Here is a 21726-nt window from a genome sequence, read left to right as displayed (position 1 = left end):
CGCATAAATCTCAAATCTATCATTTTCTTTTCCATCTCTAACAACTTTATCTTAGCTCAATCTTTGTCTTATTTGAATGCCAAACCTCAAATATCTTTTTCTCCTATTGGCACTAGATTCTCTATGAGGTGAAATAGCGCATGCATCCCTATCAAATCATATGAGTCCAAAGATATGCCAGTAGTGTGAAAAATCCAAATGAAGGTAAAAGATTAGTAATGTGGGTCCTAATATCTTGAGCTTCAAGTATTTTTACCACCTTCAAAAGAGGAGGTAGGTTGTAATTGAGGCTGCATGTCTAGTCTAGCAACTACAAGATAGGGATAAATTAGGATAAAACAAGATAAATAATGCAGGATAATTAACAGTAAAAGTTAAGGCAAAAATAAAAATAAAAATAAAAGATAAATGATAAGTCTTTGATGAGTCAAAAGGTCTTCTATTAAAGGTATACCCCTCCATGTATATATAATAGTGTATACGGTTTGATACCGACCAGCTTCTAGTGTCAACACTTGTCCACAGCTGGTCTCCACTTCCTCCAAAGATTTCTGTGATTGGAACTTTTTTTTTTTTCTACACTTCATATTCTGATAACCGCCATGCCTCATGATCCCCTTGCTAGGTCATCATGGAAATCCCATATGTCATCCTATTTGGTCGGGCTCAAGCTTAGCATGGTTGGTCTATCTTTGCCAACTTCTCGACTTATCTTGGTCGATAGTCTTCTCACTCGACCAATGAGGCATCATGGATACTCTAAGTCATTCTCGAGTATTTAGTTTGCTCTTTGGAAGGAGCTCGATAGTGTAAATCTTCAACTTTTGAGCATCCTATTTGGGTATTTATTTTAAGACTTCCTCTAGATTGAGATCCCTTCTGTTTTTTTTTTTTTTTTTCTCTCTCTCCATTTTATCTCGTCTATGCCTTGTGGCTGTTCACATTCATCTTTATATCTAAGTATCTTGTAAGATGTGATGTTAGTAGTGGCAGAGACAATGAAGGTTGTATTTGATATGGCGCAATGACAAGGATATTGGAGCATTGACGATGTTGTGGCAATGATAATAATAGAATGATGGGTAGACTTTACGATGGAGATGATGATAATAATAAAGACGGAAGTTATAGTGATTATGGTGAGGATAATAATTTTAAAGAGATAATAATTATATCCACGACACTAATGGTGGCGTGGAGATAATAGCGATGGCTATCACAATGATGGTAATGTGACGGAGGTGGTGTTGATGATGATTTGAAAATAAATTTTTTTATTTTAAAAATTAAAAATTTAAATTTTTTTTAATATAATAAAAATATTGTAGAAAATAAAAATAATATTATCTTCTTTTTAATTTTGATTTTATAATTTTATTTTTAAAATAAAAAATAATATAAAAAATAAAGCAATGCCAAGCGAGCAACTTTCCAAGTTTTCCCCGGGTTACACGTTGAACGCAGACGTGCCAGATAAGCAGTAGGAAGGGTAGCGACCGTGTCCATTTTAACTCTCCCGAGTCACCTCCACCTATCCGAGTCTATTTTTCTCTCGATCGTTGGGGAATCTCGAAGTAGGGTTAGGGTTCCGGGGAGCTCGGAGCGGGCGGCCATGGCGATGAGGGCGTTCTACAACGAGATAAAGGGGATGAAGGTGAGGGATCTTCCGGGGCACCTGAAGCCGAAACTCACGTGGGAGCACATCAAGAAGACGACCGACAAGGCGGTGGACCGCTACATCGAGAAGTACATCGAGACCAGCTCCGTGGAGCCCCTCTTCCACGTTTGCATCGGCGGCATGATCTTTTCCTACCTCGTCGCACTCCCCGAGGAGCGCCGCCACCTCGAACACCAGCAGAAGCACGCCGGCGGCGGCCATTGATTCCGATCCTCCCGGGTCCGCTCGAAATCCTAGCCTTTGTGCTTGGCCTTAACATGATATTTGATCAAGTTTGCATCTTTGAGCAATAACTCTGTGGAATTTAGTGGTCGTCAATTTTTATTTATCTGTGTTATCTTGCGGTTTCGATTTGATTCTTCTAGGTCAATACTTGTGGTTTGGATTTGAGTTTTTGATCAATCTCTAATGGTAAGCACGGTTCTAGTAACCATTTGAATAAATTCTGGAGGAATAATTGATGACGCTCATAATAAATTGTGTTTTTTATTTCATCACTAACATGTCTATATGATCTAAGGTATATCAAATTGTGTTTGTCCATATGTTCTCATGATTTGGATTTGGGTCAAGTCTATGATTCCTATAACATCTTGAACATGGCTAAAATAATATGTGAAGCCTGTAAAACACAACTGTTGCATCAAGGATGCATTTCTGCACGTAAGTTGCATAAGTTGAGTCATTTGGATTTGTAAAAAAAAAAAAAAGCGGGGGGGGGGGGGGTGGTGAAACAACTTTCTTTGGATGAATTTGTTGGCATATGCCGAATTTAAGTACGAACGTGTAGGAACAAGCCAAATCCTGATCGTTACTATTCATAGTTGATTTGTATCCAACATGTAGTTGAAGGTTATTCATCATATATTTGAATCCTGTGTACAAGAATGTGGGAAAGATGATTGTTTCCATTGTCAAGAAGGTGGGGGCGGGGGGCGTGCATATTTTGTGCATGAAGCACTGTTAGTTTATTTATTGGCACTGGGGGCAAAATGTTGGGCAAAGACACAAAGGGAATGCTTAAAAACAAAAATAAGGGAAAAAAGATAAGAACTTTTTTTCCCATTGATTTTTGTCACCTACATAGTTTCAAGGGCTTTGCCATTCACATTGAGGAATAGAGATTTTTGTTCAGAGTTTTTAGATTTGCTTGAAGGTCTCTTGATCTTAAACATGGCCATTTGCTACATCATGCTGTAAATTTGTTTATGTATCGCAAGGCCATGAGTGTCCTTTTGATCAATAAAGATTTTTTTCATGTATAATCATCAACTTGTTGATATGTATGAATTTCTACCCATGGTGGGTAACTTAACTGATTCAAGTGGTGGGGAGAGGCTTGTTAGTCTTAGTGATAGCTAATTAATAAAATTATTCTTTCCGGTATTTGTACTTCTTGATTTAGTTTTTAAGGACTACTTAATGGATGGAGACTCAGAGTTATGTAACATAATTTATTTTGATTGCAGAATTTATTGCATATGAAACAGGATATTCTGCTTAACTGATTCATGAGCTAGAAAAGAACAAGGGAACAGATATTGGTTATAATATATTGTAGACAATTACTATAGGAATAAGATGAAGAAAGACTCTTTAAACCTATGTTGTGATAAATAAAGTCTACAATTTACAGTGTGTAAAGAAGACTTGATGAGATATCTTTCCTTGTTTTGAACCTGATTCATGTATGATATATGCCTATGGCATCATAGTGACAAGTGCTTGGCGTGTGGTGAGATGGTGATTGTTTTTAGGATACTCTTTTTTTTTAATATCTGATGTATATCTATATGTATGTGCGTGTGCATGCATGCATTCACGTGCATCTATGTGTAAGCATTTAACCTTCAATACTAGGAGGAGCACAACATTCAAATGGGGAATAGAAACTAAACAATGAGTCTGACATTTCATGCAGTTAGTTAATATTTGTCTCTTTTTTTCATCTAACTTTAGTTAATAATGTTCTGTTTTTTTGTCTAACTTTAAAGTCTTGAGATATATTCAACATAAATCTATGAAAGAAACCATGGTGTTTGAAATGCTTGATGCTGTCAATAGGAAACCGAGAGAAGAGAGTGAAGTGTACAAAAAATGACCCAGAACATAGATCCTAACAGACCCTTTAAGTGGGGTGGCTCTGACCTGTAAGAAGGGTTGCGGAATGGGAGGGAAATTCCCACATAACATGGAGGAATTAGGCAAAGGATCTGATAAACCCAGTGGTGACAAGCATGCATGTTTTAATACAAGAGAATAGCAAGCGAAGTTTTATGAAGCCATCACAGAATAATTGGAACAAGACTTGTTGCCTATGATGCTTGAACCAACCTTTGCTTCTTCCCAGAACATGCTACTTCCTCAATTTTTTAACTAGAAAAGTTACAAAAGAAAATCATCCAAAATTTAGTTTATTCATAAATATTTCAATTTTATTCTGAATGAATTGATTATGATCTCCACAATTTTCAATATTCCTGCTAAGCATTTGATCTTTCTTTCTCTGAAACAATGTTAGATTGAAATTGTATGCTTAGTTAGTTGACCTTGTTCCAATTTATTTAAATCTCCATTTGTGCATCTTGGAATCCTTCCGTTAATTCCATTTTTTAATTAACCAAGGATGTGTACATGCCAATTTATGTCTTTAGGGTTGTTATGTAGCCGCTATTGGTGGCCCAATGTGCATGTGATCAACCATGTTTAATGTTCCCAAATTCTATGAAGATTAAGAATTGAGTGAGACATGACTTTGCACATCCACAACAATCATTCAGGGTTATGCATTCTTTGTTCAATTACAATTTTTATTAGATGCCTTTGATGGCTCCATTTCCATTCTCTCGTTTTTGTTTAGGGGCATGTAGCTTAATTGATAATGTTCAAACTGAGCCTCACCAGAGACATTTCTTCTTCTCAGGGTTGGAGAGCTTGTCTGTGGTTGGTTCGAGATCAATACTTGGTGCTTTTTCCTTCCCAAGAAAGTCATGCAAACTATGTATTATTTTTTTCCCAGTGCTTTTTTTGCTCAGGCTGCATAAATAAATTGAGTTTACCATGGATTGTGACTCTGTCTAATTGATCACTCCATAAAATGTCTAATGCAAACAGTTTAGCCATTTGCATGGCAGCTCATTGCACCACTATCAACACCCATTTTGATTGGTCGCTTGCTGTATTACGAATACATACTTACGATTATAAATAATTAATTATTATAATATTAAATTATTTTGTAATAACATAGTTACCTTTCTGGTTATTGTTATAGTAATTCGATAATAAATTAATGGTAATATTACTTCCTTTATTGTTAATTAATGATAATATTATTATTTCTATGAGGTAAACTTACAATATAATTTGCAAGTGATTATGTCTCTTAGCAATTTTTTTTTTTATAATTTTCAATTATAGAGACATTTTTGGCAACTGCAATGTTTAGTTGCAGCATTTCCAATTGTAGTCTATATTGAATCACATGCGGTTAAATTATGAACAAACAAATGACCACTTAGATCAGAAGAGGGGGAAAAAATCCTTGTTTCCACCAAGGAGAGTCTATCTTCATGTTCATGCAAATCATCTTTTTGTTGTCTTGCTGCTGTTTCTAAACTAGTCGGTGATAGCACATTTTGCATAAAATATTCTTTGCTAAAAGTCATCTTTCATTCTTCCAAGTAGCTGATATGAGACTGCAAACAAGCTGTTTGTCCTATGCTGTGGAAGCATTTAATACTCCTTGTTAGAGGACATCATTTTCTAATCATTTTGCTGCCGTGGCAGTCAAAGAAAGAACTGTATGTCAGGTACCCTTTAGTAATTAAAACCTTTCATGCATATACGTCTTCAAGCCTACGAAATTTGAGATTCTCCAAGAGCACGCACCAGGGCAGGCTAGCTCTTATGCCTTCATATAAAACACAACAAAAATAGAACAGCATTTACATATTAATTTTAGAATTTTACCCAATAGGAAAATACTGAGAGGACGTACTAATGGAAGGAGAAATTCATCTTCGTTAAATCGAGGGATGCGTCACTACTTTTCGATCCATGGTAAGTTGCTAACTTTTATCAGCATTCATAGTGGACTTATATTAATGTTAGCCTATCAAACATGAAATTGATAGATCAAAATGTGCTTGGTATCCATAACGATGTTCAGAGAAAAAAATAAAGAAAAAACAATAGGTAGCATCAGAGAGAGAGAGAGAGAGAGAGAGAGAGAGAGAAAAGGCAGTGGTCAGGCCCAGAGAGAACACACGTCATGATATTTGATACATGGGAAGAATTCCATACAACACCTTCAGACATTAATAGAACAACATCAAGAGCTACATGAAATGAAAAACAACATACTCCTAGCTTCTAAACTCACACATGATAACAGGAAAACCTGGTGGGATGGTGGGGAAGTCACCACCTCTCCCAGTTCGCCAACAGCTAACTTACATGAGAAGAAAGACGAGTGAGACGTAACAAGAGGTTCAATTGCGATCAGGATTACAGGGGCCATCAGCATACGTTATTTCCACGGCATGTTAGACAAACCCTGTTGGTTGCTGTTATTGCACGTGCCCGTGCTCTGGTTCAAAGGGCTTCCAGGCCCCCCGCCGGAGGATTCACTAAGTGTGCCTCGAGAAGGTGGACTGTTTGCACCTGCCGCCGCACCACCGGCGGCAAGCTTTCCGGGAGCCAATGTCGGATCCGAAGGAGCCGTGTGCTTCGGCTCTTTCTTCCCATCAGCTATAAAGCTTCCCACCACAACCTGCAAAGAACAATCAACTGCTCTGAATCACCGAGAAGACAAGGGTGAAAATTATCATGGGGGTCTGGTGAACAAAAGTTTCTCTATAAAAGCTCAGAAAGTGCCATAAAAAAAAAAGTGATTTTGTTAAATTTATTCCAAAACATGCATGCTTTTATGCATCCCATAAACAAAAATGTTCCCCATGTACAACCATGTTGTTTCAGTGCATTAGGTTAGGCTAATGTAGCATTATAACATCGTAATACTACTATGGCCAAATACAAACGAAACATTTGATCCAAGAATATGATTTGAGAATGAAGACTGAGGAGTTTAAGGGGTCATTTTTATTATGCAGGTCTGGTGATATCATCAATTGATTAATAAATAACTTGCACATGGTTCCTTCGAAATTTCAATCTAGCATGCCATTTAAAATATACATAAGATCCACAGAAAAAGAAAAATGAGAAATCAGACCATGATCTACGAAAGGTGCTATGAGATATGACTTATGATTATCATGATGAGACCGAACCGATGAATATTATATCCTATGGTCTGTCAGATAACCATTAATAAACTACGCCAAAGACCGATGTGCAATAATCAAAATACTACACCAACATATCTAGACGCATGAACAGAAGGAGAGCATGATGAAATGTCCTTGCACACTGACTTTTATATAGAAGTCCATTAAACATAATTTCCCGGTATGTTTTCTTACTTCTATAGTATGATGATAGAAATCTTGGTTCGTGTAATCCTGTAATAAAACTGAACCTATTATTCATTACCCAAAAGCGAATTAACAGTTTAAAAAAAAAAAAAACACACTATTTGCTCATAGTTTCATATCAGCACATGAGAGACGAACCTGGACTGGGGATGCCGCTGTTAGAAGCCCTGCCACTCCACCACCTAAAACACGCCCATCTGGGCCTGCCAGTGAAACGCTCAGACCCCCTGTTCGACTACGTTGACCACCACTCTCTGACAGCAAAAATGAACCAGACAGCGACAATATCTCAAATCGGCCCTGCATTTGAAATTTACAAAAAAATAAAAGCAATTAAGCCATGTCCGAACTCGATAACAAAAAAATAATCCACAGAATCAATTCAGAATTACAGTTAAAATTTTGTTTTCAAATTATACAAAGACCTAGTCATTCACTTCTGTATGTCGAAAAGTAAGATGAAAACATCATTATTTTCTCTTGTTATAAATTGTTGCGACTTGTAAAATATGCACAACTGACGATAGGAGTGCAGTGTTGTTACTGGGGGTGGTTGAATGTCTTCTATTTACGAGCTTAGTTTAACAGCAATTAGCAGGTTCCTGAGTGCCCGAATGCATTAGTTTTAACAATTAAATGGAAACAGAGCAGCTTGAATTCAAGAATATAAAAATATATAAGCTTATATATGGAAGCACAGTCACTGAAAATAATTGATTGCGCCAAATCAATCACAGGTACAAACCTCATAAGTTACTGTTCCACCAGAAGTCGCTGCCTGACGAAGAGTCACATTAGATATGGCACCATTTGCTGAAAGGATGCAAACCGCACGTGGTCCATGCTGAGAAAATGACATGATCTTTGACGAGACATCCTGGAAAAAAAAGACCAAAATAGCAATTAGCAGCTGGATTTTTTACGGGCACAAGTATGGGGGACCAATTTTGGAATTCTTGCAGCGAACTTTTTGTTGGTAGATCCCACGAATCTAACAGAACAGTCAAACTGGCCTATAGTAGCGTGGTGCAGAAAAATAATCTACAGGCATAAGAAAATTATCTTAAAAAGAGCAAATTCGATAGGATGCTTTACAAATTCAGTAGCAAACCTTGGACCAAAGGTCTAAACACACATTAGCCAAGGTAAAGAGGCTAGTCATAATTTGAAGTAATGAGGCACCCTGGAAGTGGCTTTTTAAACAAAACAATTCTGCAACCTTACCCATCAAAATATTCTTGATCAATAAATCATACTTCAACTCCTATGCCTATGCCCATGCAAAACTTGCAAGATGTAGCTTACACAAGACACTGGAAAAAAAGTAGAAGCTGCAGCACAATTTTCCTTAGAAATCAACCATACTAAACAAAACGATGAATTAAAGAGACAAAAAAAAAAAAAATCCCTATCACTATAAAAACAATCTATAAATAGGTAATGATGCCAAATAGCATCAGAGGCATGATAATCTTCTTCTTAAGCCCATGACCATTTTGAAATTAAATTAGAAGGCAAAAATGCCAAAATGCATAAAAGGAAGCATATAAAGGAGAGTTCGCCTACAAGATGCATCAAAACTGCCAAAAGAACAAAACCGAGCAGAAGGAACATTATGGCCTCAAACCAATCATAAATTTAGCTATTGAATGGTTAAGATAAATATAAATACATTCACATGGAAGGGAAATTGATTGCTGAAATGCATCAACACAAAATGAAGATTTTAACCAGCAAAGTTATCCCATCTGCCAAGATTAGCATTATAGATCAAATTATGACAGGTTAAAATTAGAAAATTTACAACCGCTCTCAGTTTGAGGCCAATCCTCTGTTGGTGCTAAATCTCTGGTTAAGGCAACTATAGATAAAAGATGGGCATCAGACAACCTCAACAAAAGATGGTGCGCCCTTAAGCCTAAATGATCAGTCAGCATTAACGGAAAACTGCCTTATTCATAGCATGGCTAACTCTCAACCGCCAAAAAGCTCTTTAATGATTCTGCTAAAATAAGAAAGCATTTACCCCAAAAAGGAAGAGGGCAAGGTTAATGGGAACTGCATTCATCTCAAAGCAGTATGATAATTAATATATTCTAAATACTGATTTCATGACTGCATTAGATAATAAGAACCATTAACTAAAGTTACCAAACAATTATCTATCTTGAAGATGACAACATATAATATGCAACCACCAGAATTTCAAAATGAAAGTACAGGAATTGTAGTTTGAGCAGTCACTAATGGGAAAGAATGATTTAGATAAGGCATTCGGATGCCAGCAGCAAAGAGATAAGTGACAAGTCGCAAGATAATCACTCATAAGTTCAAGGAGAAACCAAGAAAAATGCATTTATCTCTTACCCTACAAAAATTACAGCAGCATAATAGCTAAAACGAGAGAATGTTGAACATGAAAATATCTACAAATCACCAGGCACTGAAAAATCAAAGAAAAAATAAACAATCCCAAACAAAGTGAAAGAAATGATAATAATAAAATGGATTTTGCATGTGTAAAAGTATCACAAATTCAGAAGAAGAAATCAATACCTCTCCGGCCTTAACTGTAATAACATGAGGTGTAAATCCAATCCCTGCCGATCCTGTGTAATATTAATGAATCTCAGCATCCATCTATATTTCTAAATTAATAAAGCCATTTAAACTAAAACTTTCAGCAATTAAAAGGTTCAATAAAAGGGACTCGCTATCAGAATCTTCAAGGAGGCATTTCTAGTCTAGAACTAGGCAGATAACTAAGAAAGTAAACTTACTGCCAATGCAAGTTTCCACACAAATAAATGTAATTGATGTAAATGAATCAGTAAAACTGATATACCATCAAAATCACATTAAACAACAAAATCACATGCAAAAATTCGGAATTGAAACTATGCCATTTGTTGGACTAAAAGCAGTTACTGTTACTGCAACAACTGGACAGTGCATAACCACAACAACTTACCTAATCATGTACTATTAATAGCTTAAACTTCAAATGCTAAAGAACAACTAGATGCATTTCAGCACTGAAACAATCATTTCTCAAAAACTCAGTAACTATACTAACATGAACAAGGGCATAATGGTAATTTCCCCACATTTCATTCCCTTCCTGTCAGATCTACCAGAAGACTCACTCCCCAACAGAACCAAACAGCCTTTCTTTATCCTTTTGACAGTGTAATATCTCCACACACACCCATCAAACCCCCGTTGTTTTCCCTCAGATGCCAAACAAGTAAAACCCAGATAAACCCAGATCACTAAAATAAGAACCCTACTACGTGGAAAATTCCATAAACCCTAATGGCTATATAAAAATCCGTGACAAAACCGAACCAAGAGGCAACAGAAAGGAGAGTTTTTGAGTTTACCCAGAGCAGCCAGCTGCTGCTTCTTGCCAGAGCCAGGCGGCCGGCCTCTTGCTTTCTTCATGGCCTCCGCCGAGGCCGACGATGCCGGGTTCCCAGCCCCAGCAGAAGAAGGAGAGAACCCTCCCGAACCGGGTGAGACGGCAGCGGTTGGGGATACGGTGGTCAATGCAAGAGACATGGTACCATCGGGCCCGTACTTCCTCGGTCGTCCTCGCTTCCGTTTCACCGGCTCTCCCACGTTGATGTTTAGACCATGCGGTGTGATAGCCGCCGGCGAGGGACCATCGCCGCCTCCGGTGCTGCCTGCTCCTCCTCCTCCTTGGTAAGGTGGAGGTGGAGGAGAACTGGTGGTTATCGGCTTGTAGATCGCCGTTCCGTCTGGGGCGAAGGCCAATCGCATGCTCTGCATCGATGGCTGGGACTGCACAGGGCTTTTCTGCATACCTACGTTAAAGGATTCCCTACCAGACATGATTCCCGGCTCGGATCTTACTTCCATTCACCCCAGGAGCAAGATCTAGACACCATCACCTGATAATTCTAGCTCTATTGCAACCGCAACCCCAAGAGTTCCAGTGAAAGTCGAGTACAATCACACTCCAGTCTCCTTTCTTGGAAGGAAAAGAAAAAAAATCGGATTTTGGAAACTTTTCCCCTAAAGATTTGGGATTCTGCTCTGTTCCCACTATCACCAACAAGATCAGGAAAGAAAACAGTACAAAGATTCGATTTTTACAGAGAAAATCTAACACACAAGCTCGAGAACACTGCCAGTAAGCAAGAATTCTGAAAAAACCCCGGTCTTGGAAATCAGCTCATTAACTCGAAATTACAACAGCAGCATCCAGACGTAATTTACAATACAGGTAACAAGGCGGAAAATAAAGCAAGGTACCAAGAGAAAAATTTCAAGAAAAAAAAAAGGCGGCAGTAAAAAAAAAAAAAACCAATCCTGATCCAGGTGCAGCAAATAAACCCTAGAAATTATGCGCTGCGGTCGCCGGACCCTTCCCAAAATTCCTCCTTTTTTTCGAATTTCACCGGAAAATTCCCAAAATCCGCACTATTTTCGGAGAAAAAGCCGGGAAATACGCGAAAATCAGGGAAAACAAGGGAGAAAGCAGCGGTTTTGGTGAAGAAAAAAAGAAACAAAAACCCTAAGCCCTTGTCGGAGCGCCCCCAGCCCTCCCACCCAGCGAAGAGAATATGGGGAAATCCGAGCCCCAATATTTCCCCCTCGCCCCTTCCTTCGATTTTTCCCCTTTTTAATTTCCCACAAACCCTAACCGGGGAGGGCGCTTTTTAAAAAATTGGGGAAAAAAAGTTCAGCTAAAGCTAGCCGAAATTGCTTTCGTACAAAATAATATAAAAATAAAGGGTTTAAATGACATTAAACCGCCACGCCCACAACTTCTTTTTATTACCTTTTTACCTCCCCTCCCTCTTGCGTAATTTTCAACTTTCTTGTGGCTTTTTTTAAATTTTATAATTCTCATAATAGTCTCTTCATCTTAATGATACTGCTAGCTGCAAAGAATTAGCCAATTATTGTGCCTGACGTCAACCCTCCTCCAAAATTTTGTCACCATGCACAAGTCTTTACGTTCTACCAAGATCCAGCATTTATTAAATTTTATTTTAACAAAAAGAAGTATTGTATAAAAATATTAAAAGATGATAATATCGTGCTTTATTGCTAATAAAAAAATTATTAAAAATAATTTTATTGAAAAATATATGCATGTAAGTATTGGCGTCCGTATCATCCCTTCTCTTCGTTATTATAAATTCAATTCTTTGGGTTAAATATTGAGCAAAGTTTTCCAATTTTTCTTTATTCTCCTCAAGTTCCGAGTAATTCAGCTCAATGAACAATTAATTGTTTAAAAAAATTAAGTCATGAGAGATCCTTATCCAATCGACAGGTTAATTTAGTAGTTGAAGTTAGAATATATTTATCATAAAAATAACTGTTTATATGTCATAATTCTTGATGGATCGGAGTTTTTAATTTTTATATGTAGTTTAAGTCTTGACTTTTTAGGCGTGACATTATATTAATGAGAAAAGGCTTATCCTGCAAATAAAAAATATTAATTATTTAATTTTTTTAAAGAGATAAGTATGAAATTTTATGGTTGAGGACCACACTTTTCAGAGAAAGCCTAATTTTCTTTGGGGAATCTTTAAGTAGCTAAGAAAAAGACAGAGAGTTGATGATGGCCTTTAACAAGCCCTTGGAATTGAATTATAGTACAGGAGGAGGAGAAGATCAAAATCATATCTTGACTTTGATGGTTTTTTTTCACTTTTTGGAGGAAAATTAGATGGAAGCATGTCCAAAAGGTGGGCACCTGTGCGTTTGGTATAGAAACAATAGAGAGTTGGGTTGAAAAAGTGGGGTTCATACAAGGGCAAAAGACAACTACTCCATGTGACCTCTCATCTCAGTTCCACACAGCTCTCTGCACATCACCCAAGACCCCCTTTGCCTTTTGCCCACTTGTGGGCAAAAGAAACTAAAAGCAAAACCTACCAAGGTCTCTCATGAAACCATGGTAGCCATTTATTATTCTAATCAAGAACTATTATGTAGTGATAGGCATGGATATTGGATGTTCATTTAGGAAAAGGAAGAGATATTAGTACGAGTATCTTATTTTATTTGAATTATGGGACAGGGTTACATATTAAGCATGAAAGAATGGTTCACCTTCCTTTACGTGAATCCACCGTTGGATTGCATGACGGTTGCTTCAAGATTTGCATAGACAAATGAATGGACATCGCAAAGTGCTTTGAGATTTGTGCGGAATGCAATCCGACAAGTAATATCGTGAAAAAAGATAAATCATTATTTCGTGTGAAAGATACAATCCGAACCCTGAAATTACAGGATAGAAAAAGAAAACCTACCTAGCTTATGCAAATCACTTATTGTGTGAGGTAACATTGTAGTTGGCCCACAAGAATCTTAGGGTGACTTGCAAGCTATCTATATTTATTTGATGGTGTGGCATGTAACTTTCGTGGGTAACGAGGCTTTTCACGACGGTCGCAAGTGGGGTCAAATAGAGAGAGTTATGACCATTTTTGACCTTTAAGAATTGTATCAATGTGAAGAATCTCAAATGCATAGATCAACAATGGTTGCCAAACTGAGAGTTGAGCTCCACCAATTAGATAAGGATCTAGGAAAATAAGATCCTCCACTAATTTGGGCTTGACAGCCTCAAATGTTCCTTTCCATTTGAGGAAATGTACCACCTACAAGTGGTCCCTACAAAAATAGACGTTAGGGATTGTTGTCAATAACTTGTGCTAGAGTCTTCGCCTCACCTGATTCAGATAGATTTCCTCCCTTACCCTCCAAAAGAAAATAAGTGAGAGAAGAAGAAAAAGAGGAAAAAAAAAAAGAGTAAACAAGTTTTTCCATTAGTCTTGTCTACTCACTGAGGAGGTTCAAGAGCTTTTTAGACTAGCTGGTAAATTTGCTTGGATTTAGTTCATCATTTAAGGCAAACAAACTTTCTTTTTAATGATCCTTCAAATCCACACTTGCATTGGAAAGTTATTTTATATACCATTCGCAAGTTAGCATCCTCTTAGCTATAAGGCAGGCTTTTAGGGGTCTAATTTGGTCAAGTTGACATGAAACCTAACATAACCATAATTAAATGGGATTGTGCCATATAAACTTTGGTTGGAAGGGCCAACCCAACCTTATGTTGCGTTTGTTCTAGGTTAAGAGCTTGAGTAACTTGATCTAACTTGAACTTGACTCAAAGACCTATAGTAGCCAGTTGAGCACTCCACAAGGTCCAATCTGAGACTAAACCTTACTGTTTGTAGGGTTTCAAAGTACCCAAAATTAAATGTGTGCTTTGTTTATTTCTCTTTTTTTGTCAGGTTCTTGGAGCTTGGATTTAAATCTGTATTTGGGGGTTTCTACTAGCCCGTTGGCAGATACTCACTGTATTTCTTTTAATCAATGCTAGCTATGCTGCTGAATGTTGCAAAAAAAAAAAAAAAAAAAAAAAAAAAAAAAAAAAAAAAAAAAAAAAAAAAAAAAAAAAAAAAAAAAAGGTACCCAAAACTAAATCATCTTTCTACACTTCCAACTCATCCTAGTTTAAACTGTAGTTAAATGGACCTGACATAACCTAATCCGGTAAAAAGCTAGATTGTCTTTCGGTTTTAGAATTTGGAGTTGGGTTGGGTTTACATTCGGATAGCTAGACTCATTGTCCAGTTGAACTGGGTTCAAATTAGGTATTTTCTTAATGAAGTTAGATTTTATTGGCCTTCAACTTGTTTTGCCCCATGCAAAATTGCGGATGCACTAGTTTAATCTGTAGAAGATAGGATCCTCCCCTCGCATTGTCGTTCAGGTCTGCTAATTAGATTTTGATTTATAAGGTTCTACAAGAAGAGGGGGAAAATAAAAAGAAAGCCATTTGATGTTAGCAATGGTGGCAATACCTTGTTCCTTTTGTTATAAAATCCAACCTTATTCTTTCTCTGTTATTAAGAATCCAAAGCCTCCAAATAACTTGATGTACATAGCTTTTGCCAAAATTGGAGAATCTAGATTAAATGAACTCGATATACCTCTTTATTTTCCTTCTAGGATTCTACATGCTCCTGGTACAACTGAAAACTCTTGCTTGTTGCAGTCTTTCATCATTCAGATTGATGTGAGGATGATGGTGAGCACAGGTTTTGCCTCTAGAACTGAAGAAATGGATCTGCGTCCATCTTTCACTCGCAATTTTTTCGGCTGTAGCTCCATTGCAATCTTTTATGCCCCTACTTGAAGAAATCGTAGTATGCCATTCAGCAATGGGTATAAATGTGCTGTAAGCTAATTTTTGTTGGGTATTTTGATTGGGAAAATAAAGAGTTATTATTATTTTTTTTTCCCCATTACGGTAATTGATTTTGTGATCATGAGCTAACGAATCTCCATCATAAAAACCATAAAATACTGCCATATTTGTGAACAATACGTGAGAATGCGCCGGCTTACAAATACAGCAGGTCTCACAGGTCGTGATGCGAACAGCAAAAATAAAAGATTGATACAAAAGAGATGGATTAAAGAACGAAGGTATTATCTTTTGTTACTTACATCGAGGATACAGCTTGTTGAAACAAAGGTTCATAAAACGTTTTTATGGTTTTCTCTGGAAAATTGCAACGTATATTCGCTTTTTCCAAATATAACACAGATAAAGTAATCGGCTGGTATTCTGCACCAGGAAAAGTTATACTTGATAACATTTTGAGTTTGGTGAGGCAAATTGGCATAACCATAAATGAAACTCGTTCTATTTATTACAGTATGAATAAAAGTTAGCTAATGTTCTCCATCTTCCTTTTTAAACTTCTCTTATCAGCTTAAAATATCGGGCATAAAAATTGATAATTGACACCACAGCAGTCAGTAATATTAGCCTATTTGACATCTTGTTCCTCCTAAAGTAGCAGAGATTTTGCTTATCTCGATTACATATACAACACGAAATTTTTCCTTCCTGCTATTTTGATTTAAAAAAAAAAAAAAAATACAATCGATGTGCTGATTCATTTTAGTATCGGTTGCCGACTTAGTTGACGCATGCTTGACAAAAAGAAATCAATGTTTTATAAGAACTTTTAGTTACCAAAGATATGGTGAGTTCAACTCCGGAAACAAGCAGGCCAAAAAATAAGACACTTGTGCAGAAACAAATCCTGAAAATTTGTAAGATAATGGAAGCAAAGACCAACTGGCAAATATCTACACAATTCACACCAGCCTCCTGACTTTAGGGCCTAGCTCATACTCTGGCAAAGACGAGCCCCATAAGGAATCCAATTCTCCGATCCTCTGATCTCCAAACTCGTGGAGAGGCCCTACAAACAATCAAGTCTTCCCTGGGCCTGTTTCAGAGATGAATCTTGAGAAGTTTCTTGAAGGCGGTATAGTGTGATTTCTTGCTGCTTGAAGTACCGCCGGTCCTCCTCATCCACAAGAACTAAATTCAGGTAATACTTTACACTGAATTTGTTGTTAACATTGCGATGAGTTGGTGTCAACTCATATGGACTCAGGAATAATCTGATCGGAATTGATTCCCCTGCAAAAAAAAATTTCAAATAAATAAATAAAAATATAGAACTAAACATTTTTTAACCAAATCCAAATTCATTTAATGAATCGCTCCCAATGGTTTTCGTATTTTAAATTACAGCATATGCAAAATTTGCCTGCTAATTTTGATCACACAGCCTGGATCATGCCAGCTCCGCAGTATCAAATTGCAAACACGCACTTCTACAGTAACAAAGGGTTGAAAAGCTCCAGATTTCCAAATTTACTAACTAAATACATTATCTAAACATGCCATGATTCATTCAAGAATGATACCTGGTGGAATGGTCAAAACAAGATATTAAGATTCCACAGTTCATGCATGTTTTGAACTAGGAAGTATATATCCAATGGACCAACCTAGATATTCTTGTTTAGCTTTAGCTTTATTATTGACAGACATTTCTAACAATCTCCCTTGAAGGTACTTAGCATCTGCAGATTTTCCAACTGGAAATATATGGATAAAAGGAGAAAGATAATAAAGGTATAACAAGTGCATTTGCAACACGTACTCAAGACACTATATTCTTGTGCAAAGCCTTGAGTCACACAACCAGAATTATCTAAATCACAGTTAAGTGGGTTGATAGAGTTGAGTTGGAACACTAGGGAGCACTATCAAGTGTGTTCTCAAAGAATGAAAAACTTTTCACAAATTGATCCTCAACTAAAGACAATGCAAGAAATGGATCAGCCTTCTAAGGTTAGTAAGGACTGTCTAAAGACCACATTGAGATAATCAAGTGACGGATTCTACATCAACTATAATTTCAACTCCTCATTTATTTTAGATTATAAGAATTTAGAAAGCGTTAGAAATTTCAAGACAATCATTTACTATTCTTTTTTTTTTTCCTTTCCTCTCTCTTTCTTTCAAGAATTAAACAAGGAGTTTTGGTTGACGATTTCACCCATGGGCCAAAAGGTCCACCCATCATAAAAACTTAATACAGGAGAGCTTTTTCATTTGTGAAAATATTCCAAAATAGTTTTCGTAAACATATATTAACAGGCTACATACTACATGGCTAAATAACTTCTTAGCACTAATCACACTTATGCTTAAAAATTATTTTGTTCTGCATTATAAAGCTCAAAATACTAATATAGCAACACCTGTATTCAATACCTCATCAGTGTCAAAACAACTAGAAACACAGCTGAGCTTAGATACTGTACCAACGTTCTCTAACAACTCCTCACAATTAATGTTACCCCTTCAGTTCAGAAGGCTTAAAGGAAACGCAGCTCAAAAAGTGTAACCACACATGCAATTTTTTATAAGCTTGCAGTTCTGCACATGTCAATTTTATGAGTCTTCTCAACATTCATGAATATCCATGACAAAGTATCCTGAGAGTTAAGTTAAATTGTTCCTTATTTAGGAAAGCTATGGACACGAACCATTGAGCCGTAGAATTTTAAGGTTATAGAAGATTCAGCAGATACTCCTGATGCTAAAAATGAATCACAGGCCAGAAATTGGTTCTGTTAGCCAGCAAAAATAGGGGGTCTCCACTAGCCACAGATGCCCACCACCATCCTGCCTCGAGATGCGCACTGCATGCCTGGAACATCCAAGAGCTGCATTCAAGAATGGCCACACATCTCAAGGCAGATTGGATGGCACCTGCAGACAGCAGAAACTTGTATCCTCACAGGCCTGAAGACCCAGTGCAATCCTAAATATTGACAAGGCATTAGAAAACATCCAGATGTATACAACAGATTAATTTTAATATTGAGTTCAATATGAGATACCTCTTACAGGAGCACCATCCATCAACTCGAATTTTGCAAGAGTCTCAGTCTCAACATATGTATTAGGGCCTGATCCAGTGGATTCACGACGTCTAATTTCGAGCTCCATATTTTTTATTTTAATTCTTACTAGAAGAAAATATATTTTTCCAACGATAACATCCTTCAGATGATACCTGAATGAGGTAAGCTCCAGTTAGAGAAGGCAAAAGCCTACACGTCAAGCTAAGCAGAACAATTGAGCAAAGCCTATGGATATGTGCAACCATACTTGCTTTTGTTGTATTCAAATTCAATGTGCAAACAATCTTCAATTCCAACTTCCATCTGCAAAACTAGCCATCATAATCAAGACAGAGCAAACTAGTTCATTGAAAATAAAGGTAAAAATTGAAGTGTTCTAGCTGTTAGAACAGGCAACATCTTGTGGATGAGATTTCCTTTTCCATATGTTTAGTTGACATTTTCTGAGCATTTAAAAAATAAAATCATGATTTGACTTCTTCAAAAGAAGCTGTATTTCATCATATCTCCTTACTGGAAATATAATCATGTTTTGAGTCTGTGATTCATCTGTTGAAGATATTGGTAAACTAGAGGCTCACCTTAAAAAAGAGCTTCACCAAATGTTAATCCCCACACTGAGGAGGTAAAGAATATGCATTAAGAAAAGGTCTAATACTCTAATACAAGGAGGTATGATCTGCAAGTGATATTTCTTTGGATACATGGAATGCATTCATCACTACTAGAGTCTCCCTCAAAAGATAATCAAAAAAATGGCATGTATTGGGAGCGAGGATGCTTGTATTTTCCAATAATCTATTACTGATGTGCATGCAGTTAAAACATGCATGCACTCTATTCATCAGTGTAAAGTTTGGGAAGTTGTATTGGCAAAATCTATACGGTAAACCCCAGATACTTCAAGTTAAGCACCAATGCTGTTATCTCATTTTGTTCTCATGTAATGACCGATAATCCATTTCTTTCTCTTAGTTATTATTCAAGCGCCTATTTTTCCCTAAAAGGCATTAATGCTTCTCTGCCATTTACTTCCATAGGTATCTGGTTGACAGCTTGCAAAATGTTCTCAAACATTAAAAGGATCGCCCTTTAATCAATAAAGCTGGCTCGTAGAGATTAGGATAAGACTTCCTGTTTTGCTGGTCCAGCTTAAATTCTTCCAATTAACAGCTGAACTTTAGTTAAGCATCACACGCATTCTAACGCTTGAACTAACCTTGATGCTATTGTTGATTGCTGGAGGAGGAGTATAATTGTGAACCTGACAAAAATAAAAACTTTAGAAATTACACACAGAAAAATGTATCAGTTACTGGTACCACTAGAAATGCATGACTTAGTCTCCTCAAAAAATAAAATGCACTACTAAGCATAGTTATTCATAAAAGTATGACCAGATAACACAAATAATTTCAAGGATAATCACATGATTGAATCGGTCATTTGCAGAATATTAATCATCAATTTGTCTTGATAAGGCACAAATAATTTGAATAATCCCTTTGCTCTAGAAAGTAAGAAATCTTTTGGAAATATAAAAAATCTCTTCTACTGAAAAAAAACCATGTAAGAAAGTTTCCTTTTGCTTCCAAGAACATAACACATTCTTTTTTAATCCTCACTTCACACCAAATTCTGTAGTAAGTTACAAACTTAAATATGTTACAGTTAAGTTCTATGATGTCCGTCATAATGTTGTTACTCACTACCCCTCCCCCCCTCTCCCACTTTGAGATACCCCTCCTATGTATGTCTAGTAATCTTCTTAATGAAACCCTGGAGGGTCTCCATCCCCTTTTTTTCTGAAAATAGCAGGGACTAGGTGGGTAAGATCGAGTTTGACATGATGTGCAACTTCAAAAAATCTGCGATCAATGGAATATGCCATTACATTTTAACTTTCTATACAGGTGCAGTGTACTGCCTGGTGTGGAACAAAATGCATCATGATGAAAGAAGACAAGCTAGGCAACATTCTGCATTTGATGACTCCAGTTCCATGTCATTTTTGAATCAAACAATTGTCACAATAGAGCAAAACCATGTTTGGCATATGATGCCATCATATGGTATTTGATATACATTTTAGTAATCTTTAAGAGGTGCATTATGGACTTACACAGAACTCCTGGTATTCCACTATATTGCTGACATAATTACGACTGATTGTTACTTTTAAAATGTACCTGCAAGCTTGTAGAGAACAATCACTTCAGTGGTGAAGATAGGATAAGACATATATCATATTCATTTTAATAAAAATGCACATATAACCCCAAGAGTTCTCACAATAAGCACATGTAAATAATGAGTTTTAAGTTCAACAATCAGCATAAGCTCAAAAGAAACAAACAACTAAGTTGAAGGGTACAGGAATAAATTATTCAGGAACTAAGCTCATAATCAGCTGGAAGCAGTTTCTGAGAAGAAACTCTGAATCAAGCATGGCAGTTGGTGCATATCATAAAGAGTTGAAGATTAGAACCTACAATCATGATACTTCACCAGATATACATATTCCTGTGCTGCTAGAAGTCTATAATGCCACCACCAAAAAAAACATATAGTAAAATTTAACAATAGAAGAAATAACTTGCCATTTTCTTCAAGTTAGCATTAAAAATGCTGGATACAACCACAAATCTCACTTGCCATGAACTAAAAACAAGCTAAAGAAATGTTGGATATAACTAGAAATATCACTTCTAAAGAATTTATATAAGTTACTTTAAGGGGAAAATATGAAGAATAAAATGAGTTAAAGACTGACCATTTATATAATGTACTACCTAGACTTCACAGTAGCTTGCAATCATAACAACAAGATTGACATATGCTTTAGAAGGTCTTATTTTCCAAATCAGCCTTACCGAAAAATACTTCAGTGCGACACAAGAAAATAAGCAAACTTATCTTTGCTTTCCAGAATGACATTTCTACATGCTTCCTCCAATGCATTTGTGATAATTTGACAGGTTTCTTATTGACAAGATACAACTGTTGCCAAGCTTTTTTAATACAGGAATCGTGCATATATGAAAGAAAAAATGCACCCCAAAAGAGAATGGAGATATTTGCTATCAATATGAATACTGTATTTAATAATCATAAACTAATAAAAGTATAGCAAACAGGTTTATGATACTTGCGTTGGTGATATGGCACTTCTTTTCACCAAGAAGGAAGGGTGCAAAATAGTCACATTTGCTTCATTATGCTAAAAAGATGAAGATGGCAGGA

At 36.6% G+C, this 21726-nt stretch overlaps 3 protein-coding genes across 3 annotated transcripts in view; 1 reads left to right on the top strand and 2 right to left on the bottom strand.

Annotated features, from left to right (window-relative positions):
• Positions 1 to 1509: 1509 nt before the first annotated feature.
• On the top strand, positions 1510 to 4831 carry LOC105049390 (uncharacterized). The gene is made up of 2 exons (XM_010929014.2): positions 1510 to 1897; positions 4602 to 4831. Exon 1 carries the CDS (start codon positions 1613 to 1615, stop codon positions 1880 to 1882), a length of 270 nt encoding a protein of 89 aa, XP_010927316.1. The 5' UTR covers positions 1510 to 1612; the 3' UTR covers positions 1883 to 1897; positions 4602 to 4831.
• A 1105-nt stretch (positions 4832 to 5936) lies between these two features.
• Positions 5937 to 11450, bottom strand: AHP1 (AT-hook motif nuclear-localized protein 10). Its single transcript, NM_001303571.1, is given in 5 exon segments — positions 5937 to 6452; positions 7315 to 7476; positions 7922 to 8053; positions 9733 to 9785; positions 10560 to 11450. Coding segments are annotated over 5 exon segments (1089 nt in total). The 5' UTR covers positions 11059 to 11450; the 3' UTR covers positions 5937 to 6209.
• A 4828-nt stretch (positions 11451 to 16278) lies between these two features.
• Positions 16279 to 21726, bottom strand: part of LOC105049388 (vacuolar protein sorting-associated protein 26B-like) — a 28663-nt gene continuing 23215 nt past the window's right edge. The window contains 6 exon segments of the mRNA XM_019852545.3: positions 16279 to 16493; positions 16496 to 16681; positions 18460 to 18635; positions 18731 to 18786; positions 19703 to 19747; positions 20606 to 20672. Coding sequence (XP_019708104.1) covers positions 16468 to 16493; positions 16496 to 16681; positions 18460 to 18635; positions 18731 to 18786; positions 19703 to 19747; positions 20606 to 20672 — 556 coding nt within the window. The 3' untranslated portion in view covers positions 16279 to 16467.

The sequence above is a fragment of the Elaeis guineensis genome, chromosome 8 (genome assembly GCF_000442705.2).
Source record: "Elaeis guineensis isolate ETL-2024a chromosome 8, EG11, whole genome shotgun sequence".
NCBI classification, from domain to species: domain Eukaryota; kingdom Viridiplantae; phylum Streptophyta; class Magnoliopsida; order Arecales; family Arecaceae; genus Elaeis; species Elaeis guineensis.
Note: the sequence above shows the minus strand (reverse complement) of the source record. Positions and strands in the feature narration are given on the sequence as shown.

What these genes read in the sequence shown, in the direction of transcription:
- LOC105049390 (XM_010929014.2), top strand. Translation starts at nt 1,613, where the DNA reads ATGGCGATGAGGGCGTTCTACAACGAGATAAAGGGGATGAAGGTGAGG.